The sequence below is a fragment of the Mastigoproctus giganteus genome, chromosome 3 (genome assembly GCF_048544385.1).
Source record: "Mastigoproctus giganteus isolate SK-2022 chromosome 3, ASM4854438v1, whole genome shotgun sequence".
Taxonomy (NCBI): domain Eukaryota; kingdom Metazoa; phylum Arthropoda; class Arachnida; order Uropygi; family Thelyphonidae; genus Mastigoproctus; species Mastigoproctus giganteus.
In genome coordinates this window covers 92,882,214-92,904,460 of record NC_143577.1, presented here as the reverse complement: position 1 = coordinate 92,904,460, position 22,247 = coordinate 92,882,214, and the positions used below count along the sequence as shown (strand labels likewise).

The 22,247-nt window shown below is 36.6% G+C and overlaps 1 protein-coding gene across 1 annotated transcript in view; it reads right to left on the bottom strand.

Moving 5' to 3' along the window:
• LOC150088154 (uncharacterized) overlaps positions 1–22,247 on the bottom strand; it is a 611,850-nt gene that overhangs the window by 268,802 nt on the left and 320,801 nt on the right. The window contains exons 27-29 of the mRNA XM_090369355.1: positions 13,364–13,568; positions 8,784–9,035; positions 2,925–3,389 (exon numbers count right to left, since the gene is read on the bottom strand). Coding sequence (XP_090225481.1) covers positions 2,925–3,389; positions 8,784–9,035; positions 13,364–13,568 — 922 coding nt within the window. The remainder of the gene's footprint in view (positions 1–2,924; positions 3,390–8,783; positions 9,036–13,363; positions 13,569–22,247) is intronic.

Below are 22,247 nucleotides of genomic sequence, written 5' to 3'. Positions count from 1 at the left end.
AAAATTATGTCTAAATGGAAAAACAGCTGGCATGGCCCAACCTCACCTCATTCCTTATACAGTGGCAGACAAAAAAAAACTACATCACCTTAAAAAAAGTAATATTTGTAGTGAAACGTATAAGATATTTTTTGATTACTGTCATTTTGTTTGTTGCAAAGCAAAGGTATTGTATCAGATAATGCTTCTATTGCATCAGACAGTAATTGCAAGGTATTGCATCGGCCGTTTCTATAAATATGGCATTAGAAATTCATTAGTATCCTGTTTTGCGGAGGTGTAAGAATGGCTGCATACGTTCACTTGACACCAAGAAAAAAAAGTGTAGCTGTTGCTCTGTCCCAGGAAGGGCTTTCTACGCATGCTATCGCTGATAAAATAGGCTGCCACTAGTCAACAGTATCCCGGGTGCTGAAATTAAAGCGTGAAACCGGTGATATGAAGAGAAGACCTGGATCAGGCCATAAGAGAGTGACTATGCCTTTCCAAAATTGATATTTGAAATAGCTATGCCTTCGTAATCGGCATGCTAGTATTCCTGATCTTATCCAAAGGCGGCTTTCAGAATGTGGTCTGCATGCCTATCAGGCCACGAAGAAGCCTTTGTTGACCCAACAAATGAGGAAGAAGCAACTTCTTTGGGCTAAAATGCATGTTTCGTGAACAAAAGGGCAATGGGACACTGTCATCTTTTCTGACTAATTGAAATTCAACCTGCATGGCTCAGATGGGAAGCGATATGTCAGAAGAAGAAAATGGGGGGCATACCATTCTGACTGCATAACACCGATTGTAAAATTCCCTGCTGGTCAGATGGTCTAGGGATGCATAACAAGCAAAGGGGTGGGGCAAATTAAGTTTATTAATGGAATGATGAATGCAGAAACCTACACTGCTATCTTGGAGGAGTACCTGAAACCCATTATTAGGGATCACCACACAGACTCCGTAGCCGAGTGGTCAGGAGCTGGAGTGCAGTAGCACACGCTCTTTGAGTAGACCGGGGTTCAAGCCCCTGACTGCTAAATATGGTCGATCTGCCAACCCGCACTGGACCAGCATGGCAGATTATGGTCCATTTCTCTCAGCATGAATTGTTGAGGAGGCTTCCATCCTGCAGTGGGTTGATAATGGCTGCAGTTAACTTTTTTAACATAGACATCCAAAACTACATTTTTCAGCAGGACTCAGCACCTTGCCACACAGCAAAATTGGCAAGTTTTATGCTATTTAGATTTCATGATGAATTTGTCTTCTTGTCTCACAAGGCTTAAAACATACTTACACCAATGTTTTCTCTCATTTTTCTCCATTAAGGTGCAGTCATACCTCAGAAATGCTGGCATTGCAGTGTTGGACTGGTCTGGCAACAGTCTAGATTTGAACCCTATTGAAAATTGCTGGTACATAATGTTGTCTAAAATTGCTCAGAAGAAGCCAACAAGTAAGATTCAGTTGCAGGAGAGCATTGTAATGGTGTGGTACCACAACATTGGGCAACCGCATATCTAGAAGTTGATTAACTCTGTGCCAGATCATTGCAAGGCTGTAATTGCAGCTCGAGGAGGAACAACAGAATATTGAGGATCTTATTTTGCTGATTTACAGTACACAATACTATTACATTAACTTATCATTTCAGTTTGTACACGTAAATGTAATAAAATGTATATTTGGTTGTCATGATTGCTATTTGCATGATTTCTCATATTTCCATTAATTATGCATTTTACCCTTTGGGAAGATATTTATGGCAATTAGGTATATCAGGTGGAGTCTTTTTATTGGATTTCATTCACAGAGATATATATCCCCTCTAACAAATGCATTTCGAACATTTCTGCAACCCACAATGCAGCGCAAAACACATTATTTGCAAAATTCACAAGTGATGCAGTTTTTTTGTCTGCCGCTGTATGGCTTGCCCTCCCTCTCTACCATATAGCTCATTTTTGAGCTACCAACTTTTTCTCCTGAGTATTTTTTTTTTTTTTTATGAAAACCCCAAACATGCAAGGTATTAAAACCTATAGTACTTAGTACCGTGCATGGGTTAAAGGAGAAGTATGGGGGGAGGGGGATGCCGGAAACTTTGCTCTAGAGACTAAACATGGGTTTCACCACTTCAAGCCTCCAAAAAGCAAAGTGGTGGTATTTCACATGTTGATGAAAGTCATCTACCACCAACAAAATATATACTCCATATAATGTAAACTATAAATAAACAAAGTCACCAGGTTATATCTGCAAGTACTCAGATATTGCAGTCTCATTTTTTTTTTAAGAAAAAACCGATTTTTGATTGTTTTATTTGCTTTTCTTTTTTCTTTTGCAACAGGAAATTGGATTTAAAGCAATCAAGCCACCCAAGGTTGCATTAAAACTTCTTCATTAGTATTGTTGCCAAATTTTTGCTTTACACCCATATGTAAACTTCCTTAGAAAATTTATATTAATTTCAATAATAGTAAGAAGCATATTAAAACATCTGAAGATATATTTTTAGCTTTTTTAAATTATTCTTGAAAATATTTAAATAATCAAAAGTAACATTATGATGTAATTAAATTTATAAGAAATTTTGGGATATTTTCAATAAATACACAAGGAAACTTATTTTACAGCATTATAACCTAATGTGAGCTATTGTGGACCAGTACACATTAGCAACAAGTAGCAATAAATTAACAAAATGAAATACAACAGAAAGATGAACAATGAGGAATTCCTGTATATGAAAAATGGGTCTACAGACAAAACATCTGTAGACATAATATTTGTCTTTTTTTTGTTGTATTTTTTTTTAAATTAATAAAACTACCAATTCCTTAGGATTCTTCTGATGAATTCTTAATATTCTTATTCACGTATTGTCATTCACTTCATTATCGAAAATAATGATCAAAGAAAACAAAATTTCTTACCTTCTGAAACACAGTCGGGTATAATACTACTTGGAATCCATGATTGTCCTTCAGCACATGTATATGTTTTTTCCTCCTCTCTGTCTGTGAATTTAAAACCTTGGTTACAAGTTGAAATGCAGGTAAAACCAGTCTTGCTACTACCAAATCCAGGCTGGCAGTTCACGATACCATTGGCTGGAGGAGATAATGACCAGGCAACACAAGCAGCAGCTTGTACAGAGACTTGAAAGTGGCAAAGTGCAATATTACCAAATTTATCAGTGGCAGCCACAGTAACATTTCGATATCCACCTTTTGGTATAAAGGCAGTTTGCGGTGAAATAGTGACTGTCACGTCTCCTGATTTGTCAGTAGCATTAATTAATCTTCTTACTTCTTCAAAGTTTATTTGGTAGCTTTCTTGATTTTCAACTAATTCAACAACATATGATTTTGGGCATGACAGGGAAGGAGGTGTATCATCTGAAATAGTTAAGCAACGTTTATTAGCTATACATAGTAAAAAGCACATGATATATTATTATCTACATAATAATAAATTTGACTGAGAGTTGAATGTCTTTGATTAATGAAGAATCCACTAATCCACATTAGTGGATTCTGCATTAATCTTGAACTTGCAGACACTTGAAAGTGCCACACATGGCATAAGTGGGTAGGCAATTTAGGTGCCTACAGGCAGCAGTTCAGAAGGGAGCCAAATTTTTTTTGATATTGATTTCTGATTGGTTAATGTTCATCAGTATTCAAAACTTAAGGCAATAAATTTTATTTTGCCTACTAGTGGCACGTGGGGTCACAACACTACTGTTTCTTGTTACACCGGCCAAAAAAAAAATATAATAATAAAATGAATTGCTTATTTGATTCCATTCTCAAACAACCTATGACAAAAGTTGCAATCAAACAGTGAGCATGTTTGACGTACCTATCCAGCTGACACTGTCTGCTGACAACATCTCCTGACGCTGTCTGAGAGGTGGCAACTGAAGTTTAACATTGACAAATGCAAAGTACTGCATATGGGTAGCAGTAACCCCAGAGAAACGTACCAACTGTGCGCTACTACACTCAGAGTAGTAGAGAAAGAAAAAGTCCTAGGGGTAAGGCATATGCAGTCAAATATGAAGTTTTCTGAACAGTGCAGACAGTCTGCAAGAGTAGCTCTATATATCATTGACTGAGCTCACGAGTAGCTCAGTCAATGATATATAGAAATTTTGCTAGCGGGGATAAGGAGGTGATTATCTCCATGTACAAGGCAATGGTCAGACCATGCCTTGAGCACTGCATACAGTTTTGGAGGGCCCTGATTTTAGGAAAGATGTTGAGCTACTAAAAAGAATACAGAGAAAGGCAAGATTAGTGAATGGAACAATGGGTTGCTATTATGAAGATAGGCTTAACTTCTGCAAATTGCAGCATCTGGAGACTAGGAATCTGCGAGGTGGTCTGATTGAGGTGTATAAGGCATTGAATGGTTTGAACAAGCTTAATGCTGATGGGATTCTTTCTCTTGCTCAGATTCTGCACCAAGGGGGCATAAATTCAAACTGAGGAAAGACTTGTAGAATAGATGTGTGGAAATTTGCCTTTAGCCAGCAGATGGTTGATTGCTGGAACAAACTTCCATCTGTCGTTGTGGAAGTTGACAGCTTAAATAAATTCAAGGGTGAACTAGACAAACTTTTGGGTGAATGGATGGGTGAAACAGGAAGAGGTTTTTTTTTTTTTTTGGCTGATGCTAAATAAGCTTGCTTCTTTGCATTAAATGCATCTACTAACGCTAATGGTAACTGTCATTTTTATTTTTATTTTGAATAGCTTTCCTTGCAAATTACCCATTTTCATATGTATTGTTACTAAAAATATCACTTATGTGAACTGATGCATTCTAAATTCATTAAGGAATAAAAATCACAATGAACCTGAGTACAGTATTCTGGCTAATTTCATAATTGGCCCACAACTTGTCCACTCCCAACTGTGCTGACTCCCACCCTTTATAATTTTGATGAACTCTGACTTTTATTATTTCAATGAGTTCTCTAGTCATGTACACTAGAAATTAGAATAACATTCTGGCTTATTTTGGCAATTGATTGGAGTTAGGTGATCTAATATTTATGACCAAAAATTATACCCGACATTTAATCCTCAATCAAAAATTATATCCTCAGGGTTCAGTGTTGGGTCCGTTGTTGTTTTCGGTGTTTATGAATGATATTGATGATGGGATATCAAGTTTAATGTCCAAGTTTGCAGATGATACAAAGGTTGGCAGGGTTGTTAAGGACATTACTGACGCTATGCTGCTGCAACAGGATCTGGAAAGGTTGAACAGATGGGCTGAGAGGTGGCAAATGAAGTTTAACATTGACAAATGTAAAGTACTACATATGGGAAACAGTAACCCCAGAGCAACATATCAACTCTGCGGTACTACACTGACAGTGGTGGAGAATGAAAAGGACCTGGGGGTAATTGTGCAGGCAGATATGAAGTTCTCTGAACAGTGCAGACGAGCTGCAAGAGTAGCTCATGGTGTCTTGTCAATGATATACAGGAATTTTTCTAGCAGGGATAAGGAGGTGATTATTCCCTTGTATAAGGCAATGGTTAGGCCACATCTTGAGTACTGTATACAGGTGTGGAGGCCTCATTTCAAGAAGGATGTAGAGCTGCTGGAACGGGTACAGAGAAGGGCAACAAGATTAGTGAATGGAACAAAGGGTTGCTCTTACGAAGAAAGGCTTAAGTTTTGCAAATTACAGAGTCTGGAGACTAGGCACCGGCGAGGTGATCTGATAGAGGTGTATAAGGCTTTGAATGGTTTGAGCATGCTCAATGCCAATGGGATTCTTCATCTTGCTCAAAATAATCACCTCAGAGGGCATAAATTCAAATTGAGGAAGGACGGATGTCGGATAGATGTGCGGAAATTTGCCTTTGGCCAGCGGGTGGTTGGTTGGTGGAACCGACTTCCGTCACTTGTTGTTGAAGTTGATAGCCTAAACAAATTTAAGGCTCAACTGGACAGGTATTTCGAACGAACGGAGGGGTGAAATGGGAGTGGTGTGTTTTTTTTTTTTTTGGCTGATGCTGAATAAGCTTGCTTTCTTGCATCATATGCCTCTACTAATGCTAATGCCTCTTATTTTTCTTGATAGTGCCCACATAGGAGAGACAATGAAATTAGAGAAACTTTTTGATAGTGGAAAAGATATCCTTATGATGAAAAGCAGTGTTTCACTGCACACTGAGCAGTATTTGTTGGGACACAGTGGAGTAATGTAGGTAATATCACCTACCATCTCAGGCCTCCTCAGTTTACACAAAGAGAACAATAACATAAAGAGAAAAAAAAGCAGCATTTACAAGACTAAGGACATAATCTAGAAGGTACAAATAACAACCACCATTAATTCTAAATTAGTGACTTTCAAGCAATATCACAGGACTGACATTGGCAACTGAAGAAAATTCCATATGATTCACACAAGCTCTCTATAATTGGTTTCATTAGTATCCAAAGGAATTCTATAGAGAAGGAATGTTGTACTTGAAGCAATGCACATCATTAAGACTATGTGCAAACTGATATGAGGGTTCACCCTTTAAGTGCCTTCAGATGGATTTCTATTAAATTTATCTAAATTTATCTTTGTATTGGAGAAGATGACTCTTTGTGCAACAAACCGAGTGCCGAGCCAATAATGAGTGATCAACAAGTGTGCATTTAGCCGATGATGATGAGAATAAACATTCTTTAACATTTGTAAGTCACAAATAATTTCTTTATTATTATAATTTGCTTGATTTCACAGGCTAGGTTTTAATTTCTTTAGATAAATCAGTCATTGTTTAAACAAACTAATTAGCTAACTAATTTCATTGTTGAGAACGTAGCTGCTATTTTTAACATTATATGGGATTTAATTTCCGCTTTACGAGTTTTTGCTTTAAATGAGTGCGCGCTATAAACGAATTAACTCATAAAGTTGAAAACTACCTGTACTTTTCCCACATAATTTGTGGTACTGACTGCTTATATAAGTAGTGCTTCTTTTAGATGAACAGATTGCTTATGTGAAGAAGTGGACTTGTGGCATGAATATATTGCAGAATAACCAGCAAATGATCTTGACCCGCCCATAGAAAAACTTTCAACTATTGTATATATATATATTTTTTTTTTTTTACAAGAAAGAGAGTAATTTTTTCAAAAAATACAGTATAAAAAATTGATGGTGTTCTTTCTGTTCTTTGACAATCAAAAACTTTATACAATACTAAATGCCCAGATTGAAATCACAGCCTAATTTTCTGTAATTTCTTGTGCAATGTGGTTCTTGCAAGTATTTTAAATGTATCTAAAAACAAAGTTTTAATTTTGATTGAAAGAACAGAAATAATCGTGAAATGTAATAGTCAGAAAAAAAGCTGATGTTGCAGAAGAACATGGTATTCTGCCTAGTTTCTAATCCACAGTAATTAAAACACAGTTTAATCTGTCTCTCTCACTCTTTCCATCCAGATTCTGCAGCCAGATGCCAAACATATTAGTGAATAGACTAATTGTATATTGGAGCAATATGGCCTTAGTTGCTAATGCTCCTAAAAAAAAAACCAAACAACAAACAAACTGCTCCTAAAAACCAAATAACAACAACTAATTGTATAAGCAAAGGTTGATCTCAAGGTAACCGCATTTCCCAAACTGGGGTCCGTGAAACATTCAGAAAGGGTATCAAGTGATACGAGTTTATATATATATATAGGGGTCTGCATATCTCAATATTTTGGGAGCCACTACCATAGGAGATGAAACCTTTGAACCAGGAACTACTAGAATTTTATCATCAAAAAGTTTAGCACAACTTGTTAAAGTTGTATTAATCTTATTATTAGTGAACCATTAAAACTATGACTGTATTGCAATCCTTCTTTATTGGACATTTATAACAACTGACAAAATAGGATTTTTTATTAGAAGCTGTCACATATGTGTGTTTGAAGTGATAAGTGTGGAGCAGATAAAGCAAGAAAACAATATATTACAGTTCTTCTTTTTTTATTTATAAGAATTGAAGTGACAAAAGGAAGTCATATGTAAATCTGCAAAGCCTCATTGTTTTATGGGACTAGATTTGAGTTTGCTTCCTATTGCATATTGCAGTAATAAACAGATATGGGTGACAATGCATATTTAGTGAATGGCAAAACAAAAAGGAAGTTTTGCAGATGTCGTACAACTGTATAGCACACCATGTTCTCTCTCTATATTAACTGCAGTGAAATTAAGTTTTTTTTTTGACCACCATTGAACACTACTTCAAAGATTCAGTAACTAGACCAAAGCAAACTGCAACTGGCTGGTTTTGATTATGATGTTACAGAAGATACGTAACAGAGTATGCACTTCTGAATTCGAAACTGTCAAAGAATCTGTAGTGTAAAACTGTTTTGTTAATTGGAAATGAAACTCATCTGTCCTGAAGTTGCTTTCATAACAAATTTATGGATTTTTCATAAATGAGGTTTCACTGAACACCATTTTAATTTGTTATAACTAGGTTTGATTGTATTTCTAACACATTAGGTCATGCAGAAAAATGTTGCTGCAGAAGAGATACCCATTCACTCTGTAGACGTTCCATAATAAAATTTGTCTCATTAATTTATGGTTGCATCTCATGTTCTCTGGTAATTAGTGATTACCACTTTTTTGATAAATATGCTTATATGAGTGATTATATTTATTTTAATTAATATTTATTTTGTGCATTTCACTTTATTTTAAAAAAATATATCTTATATTAAATATAAAATGCAATGGCAGTGTACAAAACTTACCTGGCACTGTAATGTTGATTTTACAAACAGCAACATTTCCATCTGAATCAAAAGCAAAATATTCAACTGTAGTATCCTCAAACACCATTACTGGAAGTTTGAAACCTAAAGGCCTAACCTCAAAACGAGCAATACGTCCTGAATTATCAACAGCTTCAGGTAATGTAAAATTAACAGGCTGTATACCTGTAGGTGACTTTGCCACAATAATAGGTTTTGTGGGACAGTTAATAAATTTAGGAGGTTCCTTATCTGAAAGAGAAAGTACCAAAAATAAGAGATTTTTGTTTCTAATTTTTTATTAAAAAACAGCAAACAGCTACAGTTCACTTAATTTGATTTTTCTTCACTTACTTCACTAAATTTGGTTTTTTGAAATATATAGTATCTCTACTCCGTTATAGTTTGGGGGGGAAACTAGATGGGCTTACATTCAATTAAAATCCAAAACCATTTATAGAAGCTTAAAAAGAGACTCCAGTTTGAGAGAGAGAAATTTTTAGTGTTAAAAATTGTAGTTGGTTAATTTTTAGTGTTAACTACTGGTCACCATAAGTCACTTTTTACTAGTCATCATGATGGAGTTAACTAGCACAGTGAAGAGTAGAAACTGATCGACACTTTTTTGATAAATATGCTTATATGAGTGCTTATATTTATATTAATTAATATTTATTTCATGCATTCCACTTTATTTTTAAAAAAAATATGTCTTATATTAAAAATAAAATGTAATGGCAGCATACAAAACTTACTTGGCACTGTAATGTTGATTTTACAAACAGCAACAATACAGTGAAATATGGAAGTTTAAAGTGGCTCACAGAAATTGGGTACAGTGACTACTAGTCACTGTTGCAAACATATCATTTTAGAGATGATGCAGGAGTGTTCTACTGATATACTACATGCTATAAATCATATTCTTGATCATGAGCACAAGTGAAGGTGAAAGCAAAATTGGTTGATTTTTATGTTCAAACAAATTCTGTACCACTTTATTGGTATGCTGCAACTGATGACTGAGGAATGGAATTTAATTGTATTCATCAGATACATTCTACCAATAGGATTTTGTGTTAGTTTTAAGCATGTTTGTTTTTTTTCTCATTTTTCTGTTGATTCATTCTCTTCTACCAATGAGATTGGAAAGAATCAACATTCTCTCCAACTTCATTTTGTAAGCTTCCATCAGATACCGACAGAGCTGATATTTAGATTACAGCTGGCTGTCTTATGACATCAGGAATGTGAATCTGTGTTACATATATCTAACTTTATATAGTTGGGGGCACTTCATACCACTTTTTTAGAATAGTCATCAAGTTCCAAAATTCCCAAAGATACATCTCTGATACACATGCCATATTGTTAGCATTACATGTAACGATATAGCTCATGAGTGTATAGCTTGTAGCTTATAGACAACGTGTACATGGTCCACCTTCATATTGCCTGTGAGATGTTTATATAGGCCTCTGCTTATCTTTTTAAGGCTTTTGAAAAAAGTATTTTTTCATTATTGCACCACAACTGTTATATAAAAAAATATTAACGTTGATTAGATGCACATTGGAGGCCTCATTTTAGGAAGGATGTAGAGTTGCTAGAATGAATACAAGGAAGGGCAACAAGATTAGTGAGGGGAACAAAGGGGTGCTCTTACCAAGAAAGGCTTAAGTTCTGCAAATTGCAGCACCTGGAAAGTAGGCACCTGTGAGGTGATCTGATTGAGGTGCATAAGGCCTTGAATTGTTTGAACAAGCTGAATGCTGATGGGATTCTTCCTCTTGCTCGGACTAAGAACCTGAGGGGTCACAGTTTCAAATTGAGGAAAGATAGTTGTAGAATAGATGTGCAGAAATTTGCCTTTAGCCAGCGGGTAGTTGATTGGTGGAACAGGCTTCCATCTTTTGTTGTGGAAGCTAATAATAGTCTAAATAAATTTAAGGCTGAGCTGGACAGGCATTTGGAATGAATGGAGGGGTGGAGTGGGAGGGTATTTTTTTTTTTGGCTGATGCTGCATAAGCTTGCTTTCTTGCATCGTATGCCTCTACTAATGCTAAATGCTAATAATAGTTAAAAGTTTGTGTTTTTTTGTAAATCAAGGTATGGTGAAGAGAAGTACAGTATATGCCCCTTTATTAAATTAGTTTAAATTGCAATGGTATCTGGCTGTAAAATAAAAAAAAAAAAACACTCAATTCAAAGGACAAACTACTCTTTTTCACATCTGTCAGCATGTGAAAGGCCCTCATGCTGCATGTCAGAGGAAAAATAAAAATATCATTGAAATTATGAGAACAACTGATAATTGAGTGGGTCAGCATTGCTCTCTCATTTTCTCTGTAGAAATGTTGGGAGGGGAAGAATGTATTATTTGAAATAATTTGAATGTCTAAATTCTCTGATGACTGAAAAAAAAAATTCGGAATTTCATAGTATAAAATGTTTGATGGTAGTCATTTCAAATCCTGTCCAAGTTGATGATGATACTGATACTGGAAGCTGGATTCTAAATATTTCCAAAAGGATACTACTGTGTTAGAAGTAGAAACTGTTACATTAGAAACAGGCATTCCACTGAAATCACAGTCAAACTGAAGAGAAATACACAATTCTAATAGCTGCTTCTCTTAGATTCAAATGTATTTAAATGAATCTGGGTTTGTAGTACAAAAATTACTAAATATGCAGAGCCATGCTGAGGATGAGGCTCTTGCCTCAGATTAAAAACTGAAAGGGGCATCAAAAGAAAGATTAAATAATTGCCAGCACTGCCATGATTAACAATAGGGTGCAATTTTTCATTCTTGCCTCAGGTACTAAAATGGCTTGGCACGGCCCTGTAAATATGCATCTTCCTCTGCCAACTTAGATGACAGAATTCAATTTCAATGTTAGATTTCCTATTAAGATTTAAAACAATAATATTTTTGATGCTTTAAGAATATTTTATGTTTAGGCATATTTTTTAATATTAATTTGTTGAAATTAATATATAAAGTTTGTAAACTTGCTGCTTGAATTAAAAGGTTGGATATCTGTGTAGATTACAAAGTCAGTTTTTATTGCTGGAGGAAGAAATTAATGGCAAGAAATCATCAGGATGATTCTATCCTGTTTTGTCTTACTTTGAAATCCATTATAAACAAGGAGGAAGAAGTACAATATACACATATTCGGAAGTTAATCATTCTCAGTTCCCTTCTAACATAAGAAGTTGGCTTTTATCTTAGCTAATTTCATAACACAGTAAAAATTTCTTGCCATTTTACTAAAAAAAAAAGAAGGATGAACTTTTTATCTCTTCCTTATGTCAACTCACCCAGGGGCTCACATCTGGTGAGTTATGGGCTTGGCACACCCAGGGTCCTGAGCTGGATATCATCATTCTTCCCTTTCTTGGTGATTCCTTTTTACTTCTCTCTCTCTATAAGCTACTTATAGAAAATAATTTAATCTAACAATTAAGTCAATAAAGTGGCTAAGTATAATTAAAAACTTTGCATTCGCGGTAGCTGCAAAACCTATCCACACGTGGATTTGATACCCTTACCGATACTAAGTAATAACCTACAAAAATCTCTATCTAACTCCAATTTAAACTAAAGTATTGTTACTAGGAATATAAAGCAACTCTAAAAAATAAATTAGTGTGCCAATTTAAGTCAATAAAAAAGCAAAAACTTCTTTATTTGCTGGAGCCGTAAAACTTTGCCTGTTCATGTGTTCTCTCGCACCCACTCACTAACACATCTTGCTTACGTACACAAATAGGAAATGCATTATCATAGACCAAAAGTACTTCTTTACCAGTGTCATTGACAGGTTCCCATGAGCTGTACCACAACCCTGTTTGCACTAGGGAAGAATGAAATGTCAATGTCGAAGTGTCAGACTATAATTACTCCTAGGTCTGTTTCCTTCTTTGTCACCTTGAGTGTGATACTGCCCAACCATTATGTAATTTTGGGATTACTGCTACCTATATGCAGTACCTTATATTTATCAATCTTAAACTTTAATTGCCACTTCTCAATCCCATCTGCCTAATTTTCTGGGTCTTGTTGCAGTAGTATGCCTTGATTCCTCTCATTAACCACACTACCTTTGCAGTTGTATCAACTGCAAACATAGAAAATAAGCTTGATATTCCTTCATGAGTATCATTTATAAATATTGAAAACAGTAAGAGCCCAGCACTAAAAACAGACTTTGTACAGCAGTCTTTCAATGTAGAACAGTGTCAAAAGCTAACTAAATTTGATATTATAGATTTTTGGTTTTTATAAAACAGATATGGAGATAGCAAGTGTGTTACAAGAATCAATTATGCCACAGCAGGGCCAAGGTGTAATATAATTTTAAAAATAATAACCAACGATTCACTGATACTTATTTCAAACATAATCTGATAGCATGAAATACATAAATAATAATAAAAAAGAAGTCCTATCACAGTCTAAGTATCAGCACAATTTAAAGTGTTAAACCTGATGTAATTCCCAATTAACGGATGACATAATAATAAATTTAACAACAATAATAATAGTAACAAATAACACATCTTGCTTACCTACACAAATAGGAAATCCATTATCATAGCCCAAAAGTACTTCTTTACCAGTGTCTTCACATCCCATCAGTTCAAATTTGAGGCATGGATTTTTATAATATGACACAATAGCTAAGATTGCTTGTCGTGCACGAACACTCATTGGTAGGGGTATAACTGTCAGTTCACCATAATTTCCCAGCTCATTTGCTGTTAAATTAAAGTTCTAAAAATGATATAAATGCAAAGAAATCTTTAAATGTAAAATAGTAAATAAATAGAATATAATAATATTTTATAATATATATATATAATTATAAATAAATGTAATATAATAAATGTAAATATAATAAAATGTAAAATAGCAAATAAATGGAATATAATAATATTTTATAATATATATAATTAAGCAGGAAAATGTCTTAACAAAACAATGCAATAATCTACCATTTTTATTTGTCATTGTTTTCATTTTTAAGTAAAAATAAAAATAAATTAAAACCATTTTAAACATTAAAACAATATATATCTAATACATGCATTTTACAAAGACATACCAAAGCCAAGATACAGAAGCAGATCGCTTTATGAATATAATTTCTCCTACAGTTTTAATCATATAAATTTCTACTTGTTATGATGAACATGGGTGAATAAGGTTTTTTTTTTTTTTTTTTTTGGCTGATGCTATATAAGCTTGCTTTCTTGCATCATGTGCCTTTGCTAAAGCTAACATATTTATATTCAAAAGAACTTACAATCTAGAAAGATTTCAAGCTTGATTGCAATTAAGGTTTGTTCAAATGAAACTTAGAAAATGTGCATATAAATTGTATTTTAGTTTGCATTGTTAAAGATTTCAAAATTGCCATAGGTGTTAGGTAATAGTCCTATTGGTATAGAATAAATCTTTTCAATGGTTATGAAACACTAAAAAATATGACAGTAAATCCTGAAATACCAAATGATTAACTTAAAATCCATTTTTAATTAACATTCCCACCAGAAAAGTAATTTCTATGAGGGTAAACTTGTTTTTAAAATGGCTTTGCCCTAGAAAAATAGTTTGTATCACCCAGTCTGCGAAGATAAGTTCTGTGACTTCTGTACACACTGTAATATGCACGCCACAATATAAGTCAATTTGCAATTGGTGTAAACAGTTTGAAAGCAAAGGCTGTATCTGCAAGAACAAAGTTCAGGTCACTCCTGCATCAATAGTGAAACAGTGCAACACAGAAAAATCTATATGTGAACTTTTACAAAGCCTGCAAAAGTTCACCTATAGATGTAGTTGTAAGTCGAATATATATCTCAAATAACAGTCTGGTATCTTCTAAAGAAGTGCTTTTGAAAGCTTATAAGTTGCTGTTAGTATAGGCATTAAAACAACAAACATAAGCAATAAATGTTTTGGCCTGCCTTTCAACGGAAAGCAGAAGAAAATGGAAGTGGTATGACAGCACTGTTTGTTTTCGGTGACATATCCATTTTTTTTTTTTTTAATATAAAGGTCAATTGGGGCAACATGAGTCTTCACAGGCATGAAAACCCAAAAATAAATGCATTTTGGATGATTTCATATCAGAAAGCTATGGTCACTTTTTTTATGGAAGATTATGAATGCAATAATTTACCTGTGCATGCTAATTAACTGGCATGTGCTACAACTTTGTAAAGTTTCTGCTAATTTAATCTTCGAGAGAGAGAGAAAGAGAGAGAGATGGTGCTTTTCATGTGGTTGTGTGAGAATACCTCAAATACAATTCTGTAAGACAGTGCCTTGGCTAGATCCTATACATCACAGAGTGCATTCTGCACTTCAATAGAGCAGTCTTTATGCAGCAGCCCACAAACCTTTGTTGCAGCTTCAAAGGTATACATTACAACTGAACCATTCTGCCAAGACCAAATGTGTACTTAGTCACCGGTACGGGAAATGATGTAAACATCAAAAAAGGGAAAATCTGTACAGAAATCATCCAACAATCAACTGACCAGAAGTCACACCAAGAACTGCTTCCTTTGTGGCATCTGGATTTTAGCAGTCTAGTCCTTTTCCATGCCTCTCTAGAGTCACCTTGGAATGCAGTTCTATTACAAGGTGGAAGAATTATGTTCTAAAGTGTTCCAAAACTTACATATAGGCCTTACATCATCATCATCATCATCACTGTCCTAACACCTACTTGTACCTGCACTTCCCGAGCAATAAGCTCATCCGCGCTTTATTCCTCTATCCTATCAATTTTAATCTCTTGATCCTTAATCATATCCTCCATATGATAAATCAAACATTGAGGATATGTTACCGCCCCCTTCCCCAAATAGGCAGATATCGACTATCTAGAGCTCAATTAAACTTTACACTTCAAAGGCAAACTTCTATAAATTGTGATTCTTGTTCCAGCCAAGTTAAAACTCTAAACATTAAATTCATCAATATATTTTTGTATTTTATACTTTTTACAACATTTTCTTTTATACAACTATAAACTCTAAAATCAATATAAAACCCTAAACAATAAAATTAATCAATATATTTTTGTATTTTATATTTTATACTTTTTTTTTTTCAACATTTCCTTTTTATACAACTATAAACTATATGATCAAGAAATTCCAACTAAATCTCAACTCCATAAAAACACTATTTACATATATACAAACTTTTACAATTGTTTAATCCTGTTTACTTCTCTAGCAACTCTAGCAGTAAGCTACAGAATCTTAAAATAACTGGGAGTAAAGTGGAGGAGAAACTGTTGAAGATAAACACAAGAAAGGCACCCGGAGTGGATGGGATCTATCCAGTTATATTAAAGGAGGCAGCAAAGGAAGTAAGCAAACCCTTAGCCATAATTATGAGAGCTTCCTTGGACTCAGGGGAGGTACCCATAGACTGGAAATGTGTAAATGTGACCCCAATTCACAAAGGAGGATCAAAGGCTGACACAAGTAATTATAGACCTGTGAGCTTAACTTCTGTTCCAGGAAAATTAATGGAGGCACTGGTTAAAGAAGCACTGCAGGATCATTTAGACAAGACTTCAGTTATAGCTCAGACACAGCATGGTTTTGTTAAGGGGAAGTCTTGCCTGACCAACTTGATTGGATACTATGATGCAGTCACAAAAGAACTGGATGCAGGGAATAACTTTGATATTATATACTTGGATCTTAGAAAGGCTTTTGATACTGTTGCACATGGAAGACTGCTACACAAATTGGAGCAGTGTGACATTGGAGGCAAATTGCTGCTATGGATAAAGGGGTGGTTGAGGGGGAGAAGACAGAGAGTGGTAATCAATGGACACTGCTCATCGTGGACTGATGTTATTAGTGGAGTCCCTCGGGGCTCAGTGTTGGGTCCATTATTGTTTTCTGTATTTATAAATGATATTGATGATGGTATATCGGGGTTAATGTCCAAGTTTGCAGACGATACAAAGGTTGGCAGGGTTGTCAAGGACACTACTGACACTATGCTGCTGCAACAGGATCTGGAAAAGTTGAGCAGATGGGCTGAGAGGTGGCAAATGAAGTTTAACATTGACAAATGTAAAGTACTACACATGGGAAACAGCAACCCCAGAGCAACGTATCAACTCTGTGGTACAAAACTGACAGTGGTAGAGAATGAAAGGGACTTGGGGGTGGTTGTGCAGGCAGATATGAAGTTCTCTGAGCAGTGCAGACGGGCTGCAAGAGTAGCTCATGGAGTATTGGCAATGATATACAGGAATTTTTCCAGCAGGGATAAGGAGGTGATTATTCCATTGTATAAGGCGATGGTCAGGCCTCACCTAGAGTACTGTATACAGGTCTGGAGGCCTCATTTCAAGAAGGATGTAAAGCTGCTGGAACGAGTACAGAGAAGGGCAACAAGATTAGTGAATGGAACAAAGGGGTGCTCTTACGAAGAAAGGCTTAAGTTTTGCAAATTACAGTGTCTGGAGACTAGGCACCAGCGAGGTGATCTGATAGAGGTGTATAAAGCCTTGAATGGTTTAAGCATGCTCAATGCTGATGGGATTCTTCCTCTAGCTCAGAAAAATCACCTGAGAGGGCATAAATTCAAATTGAGGAAAGACAGATGTAGGATAGACATGCGGAAATTTGCCTTTAGCCAGCGGGTGGTTGGTTGGTGGAACAGACTTCCATCCCTTGTGGTGGAGGTTGATAGCCTAAATAAGTTTAAGGCTCAGCTGGACAGGTATTTTGAACGAACAGAGGGGTGAAGTGGAAGTGGTTTTTTTTTTTTTTTTTTTTTTTGGCTGATGCTGCATAAGCTTGCTCTCTTGCATCAAATGCCTCTACTAATGCTAATGCAAACTCAGCAAAAGCTTCATTCCATTCTCTATGGCACCTCTCTAGCCAGGTGGGAATGAGCAGCAGTGCGTAGCACACGCTTCTTGATTAGACCGGGGTTTGAGCCCGTCACAACCAAATACGGAGGATGCGGAAAGGTCAGGGAATGACTACCGCATATTCCCGGAGCAATATGGCCTTAGTTGCTAATGCTCCTAAAAAAACCAAAAAAAAACCATTCTCTATTCTTAAACAAGTCACTCCAGGTGTATGAGTCAGAGCCAATCTACCTAATTAACATATTCCTTGGTATATCATATCTTATACACTGTCATAAAATATGCTCTGTATCCTCTACCATCCCACAAATTCACATTGGATTTTCTTCTACACTAAACTATACCAGTCTTTTCTTTAACCCCTGTGCAGTTATTAACATTGTTTGGAACAGACCAGACCAAAATGAAATCTCTTTCATAGTTTTCACTACAGGCAGGAAGGCAAAGGTAACATGCCCCTTAGCAGAACCGTCCCATCTTTCCTGCCAAATACAATCTATATCTTGCTGCAACCTTTTCTTTTCTATTTTCAAATCATGTCTTCCATACTCTTTTCCCTCTTCTCTATAAGATTTTATTCCCATAAGTTCTATTTTCTTATTATTCTTAATCGCATATTCCATTGTCCTTTTAAGTATAATCAGATCCACTGGTTCCTTTCCTGCAATAACTTGCAGAGCATCATTCGAAACGGTTCTGCAGGAAAGCGTCACCACCAGAAGGGCAAATCTCTGTGCTGAAATAAGACTTCTTTTAACGTGGCTATTAGTCACTCTATGATCCCAAGCTCCACATGCATATGTCACAATCGGGAGAAATATATAGATTTATAGAGGAGGTCTAAGGATTTGCCTTTCACTCCCCATTCTACCCTTGTGACTTTCCTAATTTTTAAATAAATCACCCTCACTTTATCTCTTAATTTCTGCACGTGAGACAAAAAGGACATCCTTTCATCCACATAAACTTGACTATGATGGTCTGAGACAGTATTTAAATTCTATACAGTGGGACCAACTGATGATGTTACCAACAGCAAATTCAAAATGGAAAGCATTCAAAGAACTTATCTTGGAAGTTACTAGGCTTTACATACCAACTAAGAAATATTGTTCAAGGTTTACGCCTAAGTGGATGTCAGAGGAACTAATGAGACATATCGCAGAGAAGAAAAATGCATGGGATACATATGAATTAACACGTGACACAGAAGCCTATGATAGACATAAGTTGATCTGTAACCAAGTTACAAAGGAGGTTAGGCAGGCGAAGGCAGATTATGAGAAATCTTTGGCAAGGGATGCAAAGAAAAACAGCAAAGAGTTATTTACTTATGTAAACACTAGAAGGAATGAGATGAATCAGATTGGTCCACTTGATATCGATGGTTCAACTGTTGATGATCCTGCTCAGGTAACTAACAAACTAAATGAATATTTTCCACCGACATTCATACATGAGGAGTTATTCAGCGAGGGGAATGCCAGAGGTGTATTCAACTCTGGCATTAAGCTAGATAATCTTGTAATAACTGAGAGTAAAGTGGAGGAGAAATTGTTGAAGATAAACACAACAAAGGTACCTGGGGTGGATGGGATCTATCCAGTTATATTAAAGGTGGCAGCAAAGGAAGTAAGCAAACTCTTAGCCTTAATTATGAGAGCTTCCTTGGACTCAGGGAAGGTACCCATAAACTGGAGATGTGCAAATGTGACCCCAATTCACAAAGGAGGATCAAAGGCTGACAAGTAATTATAGACCTGTGAGTTTAACCTCTGCTCCAGGAAAATTAATGGAGGCACTGGTTAAAGAAGCACTGCAGGATCATCTAGACAAGACTTCAGTTATAGCTCGGACACAGCATGGTTTTGTTAAGGGAAAGTCTTGCCTGAACAATTTGATTGGATACTATGATGCAGTCACAAAAGAACTGGATGCAGGGAATAACTTTGATATTATATGCTTGGATCTTAGAAAGGCTTTTGATACTGTTGCACATGGAAGACTGCTACACAAATTGGAGCAGTGTGACATTGGAGGCAAATTGCTGCTATGGATAAAGGGGTGGTTGAGGGGGAGAAGACAGAGAGTGGTAATCAATGGACACTGCTCATTGTGGACTAATGTTATTAGTGGAGTCCCTCGGGGTTCAGTGTTGGGTCCATTATTGTTTTCTGTATTTATAAATAATATTTATGATGGTATATCAAGCTTAATGTCCAAGTTTGCAGACGATACAATGGTTGTCAGGGTTGTTAAGGACACTACTAACACTATGCTGCTACAACTGGATTTGGAAAGGTTGAGCAAATGGGCTGAGAGGTGGCAAATGAAGTTTAACATTGACAAATGTAAAGTACTACATATGGGAAACAGCAACCCCAGAGCAACGTATCAACTCTGTGGTACTACACTGACAGTGGTAGAGAATGAAAGGAACCTGGGGGTGGTTGTGCAGGCAGACGTGAAGTTCTCTGAGCAGTGCAGATGGGCTGCAAGAGTAGCTCATGGTGTCTTGTCAATGATATACAGGAATTTTTCTAGCAGGGATAGGGAGGTGATTATTCTCTTGTATTAGGCAATGGTCAGGCCACACCTTGAGTACTGTATACAGGTCTGGAGGCCTCATTTCAAGAAGGATGTAGAGCTGCTGGAACGAGTACAGAGAAGGGTAACAAGATTAGTGAATGGAACAAAGGGTTGCTCTTACGAAGAAAGTTTTAAGTTTTTCAAATTACAGTGTCTGGAGACTAGGCACCAGCGAGGTGATCTGATAGAGGTGTATAAAGCCTTGAATGGTTTGAGCATGCTCAATGATGACGGGATTCTTCCTCTTGCTCAGAATAATCACCTGAGAGGGCATAAATTCAAATTGAGGAAAGACAGATGTAGGATAGATGTGCGGAAATTTGCCTTTAGCAAGCGGGTAGTTGGTTGGTGGAACAGACTTCCATCTCTTGTTGTGGAAGTTCATAGCCTAAATAAATTTAAGGCTCAGCTGGACAGGTATTTTGAATGAACGGAGGGGTAAAGTGGAAGTGTGTGGTTTTTTTTTGTTTTTTTTTTTTTGGTTGATGCTCCATAAGCTTGCTTTCTTGCATCATGTGCCTCTACTAATGCTAACTCCTAGGTACTTGACCAAGGTTCATATGCTATCATCATACCAAATATTTTTGCAGTTGGCCTTCTTTCACTGAGCTTCCCTTTGAGCAGAACCATGTGAGTTTTTTTCATTGATATCTCCATTTTATGGACCTCAGCCCATTTCTCCACTTGTCCCATAGCCCTCTTAATTCTCTCCTCCAATTTAGGCCTTACAAGGCTCAGTTTCTTTGCTACTCTGAAATATACATAGATTTCTCCAAAACTGATTACAGATCCAAATGTCACCCAAACCACTTGCCAAAAGAAATTATATTATTAGATTCTGCTGGATATCTCTGGGTATCTAGGGGCCAAGGGGCATGAGCATTTGTCATTTGTGTTAACACTTATCCTAGTTGCCACCTGGGTTTTCACCAATATGCAACTAGTTCTCAGCTGTGAGTGCATCTTTAACCTGTTCAAGGTTAGTATTATTAGTCTTATTATACAACTCAACAAACAAGGCAATAAAGACGGGAATGACCTTTAGCCTCGCTATGGGGACAGCGTCTCCGCCCCCACCATGAGTTTCCATCCCCACTATGTGGAGATATGTCGACTTATCTAGCAAAAACATCATTGACGTCTAAAGGCATCTTTGACAAACTCAGTCAATTGAACAAAACAATGAGGTCTCAGGCATAACTCCCCCAGAGCAGTCTGTGTTAGAGCAAGCATCCCTCGCTCCAGCTTTGCTCAGAGATCTGTATAATTGGGACAGTCGAGCATGATGTGAAGGCCAGCCTTTGGCTCTCCACAAGAGCATTGGTCTGAGGTTGCCAGTCCCAACTAAAGCAACCTTGACTTCAAACCATGTCCAGTCAGGACACAACAGAGAGCTAAGGCCTTCACCAAATCACAGTATGAACGGAGGGTATAAAGACAAACAACTGTCTACCCTTGTTAGAAGTGGTCCACTGGTTCTGCCATATGAACTCAAGCTCATCATCTATCCTCCTCCGCTCCGCTGTTATATTCAAGGCTTCATCCGCCAACCCAACTGTCGGGGAATCCCCTCTTCAAGCCATAGCTCAAGAAAGCTTTTTCTACCAACTAATCTGCTGGTATTTTACCCGCTAATACACAAAGTGCATCAGTGGATACAGTCCTGCACGCTCGGGTTATGCCAAGAAGAGCAGACCTCTGTGCAGAGAGAAGGATCCAACAGATATGAGAGTTGTGAACTCTCCCTCCCCAAGCTCCAGACACATATATCAGGATTGGGACAAAGATGTTATCATAAAGGAGGTGGAGGGCTCCTCCCTTTATGCTCCAATCCATGCAGGTGACAAGCTGCAGCCTAGCATATGTTTGCTTCACCCTCTCCCACAAGTACCCGGCATATGCCAGGCACGTTAGTCTCTCCTCAAGGCACATCCCTAAGTAGATCA